Consider the following 5,000-nt stretch of genomic DNA (forward strand, 5'->3'; position numbering starts at 1 on the left):
GAAACAATTTAACCCAAGAACAAAGGCATCCAAGTCTATTTTGTGTAATTTGGCATGTATTATTGACTTTAGCTCAGGCATGCATATGCAGTGCTCGAAATTAGTGGTCATCTGATCCTCTCTGACGACCAGATAGTTTACCCTACAACCACTTTTTGGTACAATAAAAAGCCTGATTACCCGAGGAAAAAACAAACTGACAACCAAGCTAAAAATAAGAAAATGAATTCGGTTTTCTGTTGTAAACATCCCAATAGTAGTGTCAAGTTAACAATAAATAATTACTTTGCTGCAACTGAGCATTTTCCTATGTTTTGAGTATCTGTAGCTTTTACAAAACATTAATGTCAGCAACAATGTAGGAAAATGCCAGAGACAATAAATTATCACAAGACATCGAAGACGCCAAAACTTAACCCAGACCTCAGAGGCACACTAAGAACTATGGGATATTCAAGCTCGACTGATTGCATCTTAACATGGCATGCATTAAATTTAATCATAGGGGGTTTTATAATAGGCAACCAAAGATTTTCAGGGTAACGAACTTAATCACAAGTTTGGTTGCCAAGCTTTTGAAACAAGGAGTCAACAACCCTAATTTCCTTTTTTATTTCGAGCAATGCATGTATCACTGTATTTCTTAATGATAATAACAACAGATTGATAAGTTTTAGCAGTGCTGTATAGTGCACAGTTTGAATAATAGCATCAGTAAATGTGGATTCTGTAACAATGTGCAGACATTGCTCCTTTCAGTTTCAAGATTTTCAAATTGCATTCCATTTCTTGTCTTATTAATTTTTAAACTGCTTTCAATGACAGATTAAATCTGTAAGGAAAAAAACTTGCCTGCTCATTGACATTTGCTCGTGATGGCCCAGTGTTAATGAGCACTTTAGCAACATCGGCATTTCCATTCCAGGCAGCCAAGTGAAGTGGGTAATTTCCTGACAAAAAATTATAATTTACACTACAAAACAATAATAGATTTTTAAACAGGAAATAGAGTGGTTTTTGAGGAAATAACAATAATGATAATAATATAAGAATAATAATTCTTGACTTTCTGTGAACAGAACAACCAGCAAGGAGATGGTATTCAAACTGAGCAGGTGTACTGCTTAGTCTTGCCCCCACACCTGGCCCAGGTTGCTCGAAGCCTGGTTAGCACTAACCAGCGTTAAATACCATGGAAACCTGTAGGTTTCAATACTTCTTAACCAACAGTTAGCACTAACCAGGCCCCTGGGGTTTAGAGACTTAACATCCCCTGGAGGATTAGGGCGATCCCAATGACTGCACAGGCCTGCATTCCTCCCAACACGTCATAATAATAATAATAATAATAATAATAAGAAGAAGAAGAAGAAGAAGAAGAAGAAGAAGAAGAAGAAGAAGGAGAAGAAGAAGAAGAAGAAGAAGAAGAAGAAGAAGGAGAAGAAGGAGAAGAAGAAGAAGAAGAAGAAGAAGAGGAAGAAGAAGGAGAAGAAGAAGAAGAAGAAGAAGAAGAAGGAGAAGAAGAAGAAGAAGAAGAAGAAGAAGAAGAAAATAATGATGGTGATGATGATGATAATAACTTTATTGCTTCAAGATAATAATAACAATAATAATAATGATAATAATAATAATAATAATAATAATAATAATAATAATAATAATAATAGTAATAATAATTTTATTGTATTAAGGCTTTAAAGCAGATTAATTACCGTAAACACCCGCAGATAAGCCACAACATGAATTTAGCAGCTCAAATTTTGGAAAAAAAGTATTTGCAAGAAATCAAAGGAAATGCAAAGTTGTGTCTTAGAATTCAAAGTCTTCTTCATTCATTGTTAATCGAATGTAAACTCACTATTAACGCTGAAACAAAAAATACTTATCCACAAAAAAAAAAGAAAAAGTCTTATCCACAATTTTACCACTTTAACATAATGTACATTGTTTCTACCAACTTTGACATATGATTGATCTTTTTCTGGTACAGTATTTGTTGACAGGAATTTCTTCATTCAACACAGTTTTCCATAGATTTTTGCGTTACAACAAGAACATACATGCGGCATGTTCTTAGCTTAGTAACCAGGCATTAGATCGGATGCAAAGATGGAAAACTGGACACTGAAAGCAGCCTTTATCAAATGTTCCCGCAGATAAGCTGCACTACCGATTTATAGCGGCGATTTTTGGGGAAAAGGTGCAGCTTATCTGCGGGTGTTAACGGTAAATCAAATCAAATCAAAGCAATTCAAATCAAGTGTTGCTCTTAGATGAGAGTGAGAAACAAGAATATCCAGAGCACCTGGAGCAGAGTGAACCAACAAACTTGACCCACAAATAGCATCAGGTCCAGGTGCTCATTTTAAGGTCATTTTGATGGAAGGCGAGTGCTGTCACCACTCTGCCAACCTCTTACCTTCCTTGCACCAGTCTACTTGTACCAGCTGCTTGTATCCCAGCAGGGAAGCAATTATAAATATGCACAATGGAGAGAGCACTTGCTTCCCACCAATGTTACCCAGGTTTGATTCTCAGACTTGGCATCACACATGGGTTGAGTTTGTTGGTTCTGTCCTCTGCTCTGGAGGTTTTTCTCCAGGTACTGCAGTTTTAAATATGATTTAACCCATTGACTCCCAGGGGTTCCCCATTGACGAGTAAAATCGTCTGGCGTTAGATAGAGTAAAATACTTTTAGGAGTCTGGTCAGTTTGGGCCAGTTTGGGTATCAAAAGGTTACTATGGGTTGATATGATTTCAATTGACTTGTTTTCTGCGCAGTGTCTTTAAATAGTGCCTAAAAGCTAAATCCAGCTGACACTAAAGTTCATAAAGGCCAAGTCCATTAATCTGTATTAATTTAATAATAACAAAAATAATTATTATTGGCTGATTTGACTATACATCAATTTGGATGTGATTTTGATTTTAAGAAGGTCATTACTGCATCATGCATGCCATCATAACTGGTGTTTAACTGTAGCTATTTCCGTATCATCTTGTCAATGTAAACTCACCATTGTTATCTGGAATATTTGTTGATGCATCATACTTCAAAAGAAGCTCTGCTGATGACCTGGCAGAAATTAAGTAAATGTATAATTTCAAAACAAAAATAAGCCATTAAGAATTTTATTTTATGTGTATTAATTTTGTTTGCATTTGTTATTTGACCGAATGCTGAACAAACAAAATCTACTTTCAATGAAATCAAGAAACTTGTTCTAGAAACATAACTAACCTTCAGCAAGAATTCCTCAGGTTGTCAGACACTGAGGCTTATTATGAAAGAAAGTAAACTTACTTTGTAATTATAGAGTTAGAACAGACTAATGAGTACGTTCGTCAGGGCGTTCAAAATTCATTATACATGCATCGAGGGAGATCAACCTTAACTTCCTCGCATAACGTAATTTAATAAGCTAACATAACACACCCTGACTATAAGATGCCTGACATTTTTACCTATGGCCATGTAAGGCTGCATAATGCAGAGGAGTGTTCCCAAGCTCGTCTTGGTAGTTCGGGTTTACAGTGCGGCTGATAAAACTGCAAGAGAACGGATCGCGTTAGAGCAAAAGTGCAAATCGACACTCTTAATTTCCGGCTATTGCTTTGCGCATACCTCTGAATCCCAGACTTTCTCGACTTGTTGCCGAGAATCTTTTCGATGTGTGCAACATTTCCACTCTTTGCGGCTTGTATGAGATCTTGCTCTTTGCCCATGTTCCTTGGGTGAGATTGGAACTGCCAAACTTCATCCACAAATCAATAGAATCTTGTCAACAGGACTAAAGGCCATGTTGATTGCGCCTGGTTGGTCTCGCACCAGTCTGTGACCGTTTTCATCGCCGATAATTGCGTTATTTGATTAAATATTGGAATAATAAAATTCTAAATCATGATCATCTTTTCAAATAACATTACACGCTTGATAAAATTCAATTTGTCTCAATGATGTCTGGTTCAGTTCCTGCGTTTATTAAAGCGTGGGAGTTGAGATTGAGATTACATCAGGTGATTCCTTGAGCTTCTCAGCCCTCGCATTCTGATTTTTTGACATTCAGCGCTTTCAGGATCCGCTTCTAAAAGATGGCCAAAATACCGAGTATATCTAATTCAATACTTTCCGTGCTTTCAGAGTCGATTTGTAATAGCATGTTAAGCAGAATCTATTAAGCATGATATTAAATCATGTTTGTAACTTCAAAGCGTTGAGATGAAGATTATTGAACTCAAGGACGTAACCAAGAGAGGTGGTCACGGGCACCCCAGGACCCCCCCCCCCCCACCCTTTGTAAGCCGTTTTTTACTCAAACGACCTACAATATTCAGGTTGCGAAAACGCGAGTACCCTCTGTTTGACATAGTGTGACCCCCCCTTTGAAAAATCCTGGCTACGCCCATGATTGAACTCCACCCTTGGCCACCCTTCCCCCACAGCCACCCCTCCTTCCGTCCTGACATCTCAAAAAACCCGAAAAAATTTGTAATATGACGTTGCATATGACCTGATTTTAAAAAATGGGTTATATATAGATGAAAAACCGAAACCACTGATCCTGACATTTGCGTCAACTATGTCCAGATCTTGGAAAAGAATGTTAACAAGGGCACAAAAGAATTTTCCCGAAATCGTGGCACTCTAAAAAAGACAAGAATGCAATGAATGAACGGATCGAAGCCATTCCCTTACAGTTGCTGCTAAAGCTAACAAAATTCTTGGTTTACTATAGCGTACTTTTGGGAAATGTTCCGAGGCAATAATAGGCTTGCCACAAGTCGACCTCACGAGAATCCCAGGGGGTGTCTTTGCGAGCGAAACGTAATTTTTCGTACGCGAAGTAGATGCGCGAGCGACGAAGTCGCGAGAGGTCGACCTTCGTCCGCGAGCTATCTACATGGGACGGCCCATGAGACGAAGGACTTTTGAAAGTCTAAGTAAGGCAATAATAACTGGTTATAAAACAATGTTAGGGTTAGAGCGAAGGGTTAGAG

The 5,000-nt window shown here is 37.9% G+C and overlaps 1 protein-coding gene across 2 annotated transcripts in view; it reads right to left on the reverse strand.

Moving 5' to 3' along the window:
• Positions 1-4,113, reverse strand: part of LOC138059494 (ankyrin repeat and SAM domain-containing protein 1A-like) — a 37,182-nt gene extending 33,069 nt beyond the window's left edge. The window contains exons 1-4 of one of the 2 annotated variants that reach the window (XM_068905134.1): positions 3,628-4,113; positions 3,468-3,551; positions 3,020-3,078; positions 853-950 (exon numbers count right to left, since the gene is read on the reverse strand). In XM_068905134.1, the coding sequence (XP_068761235.1) occupies positions 853-950; positions 3,020-3,078; positions 3,468-3,551; positions 3,628-3,728 (342 nt within the window). In that variant the 5' untranslated portion in view covers positions 3,729-4,113. The remainder of the gene's footprint in view (positions 1-852; positions 951-3,019; positions 3,079-3,467; positions 3,552-3,627) is intronic. The other variant, XM_068905133.1, reaches the window with a different exon arrangement.
• Positions 4,114-5,000: the final 887 nt, after the last annotated feature.

The sequence above is a fragment of the Montipora capricornis genome, chromosome 8, assembly GCF_036669925.1.
Source record: "Montipora capricornis isolate CH-2021 chromosome 8, ASM3666992v2, whole genome shotgun sequence".
NCBI classification, from domain to species: domain Eukaryota; kingdom Metazoa; phylum Cnidaria; class Anthozoa; order Scleractinia; family Acroporidae; genus Montipora; species Montipora capricornis.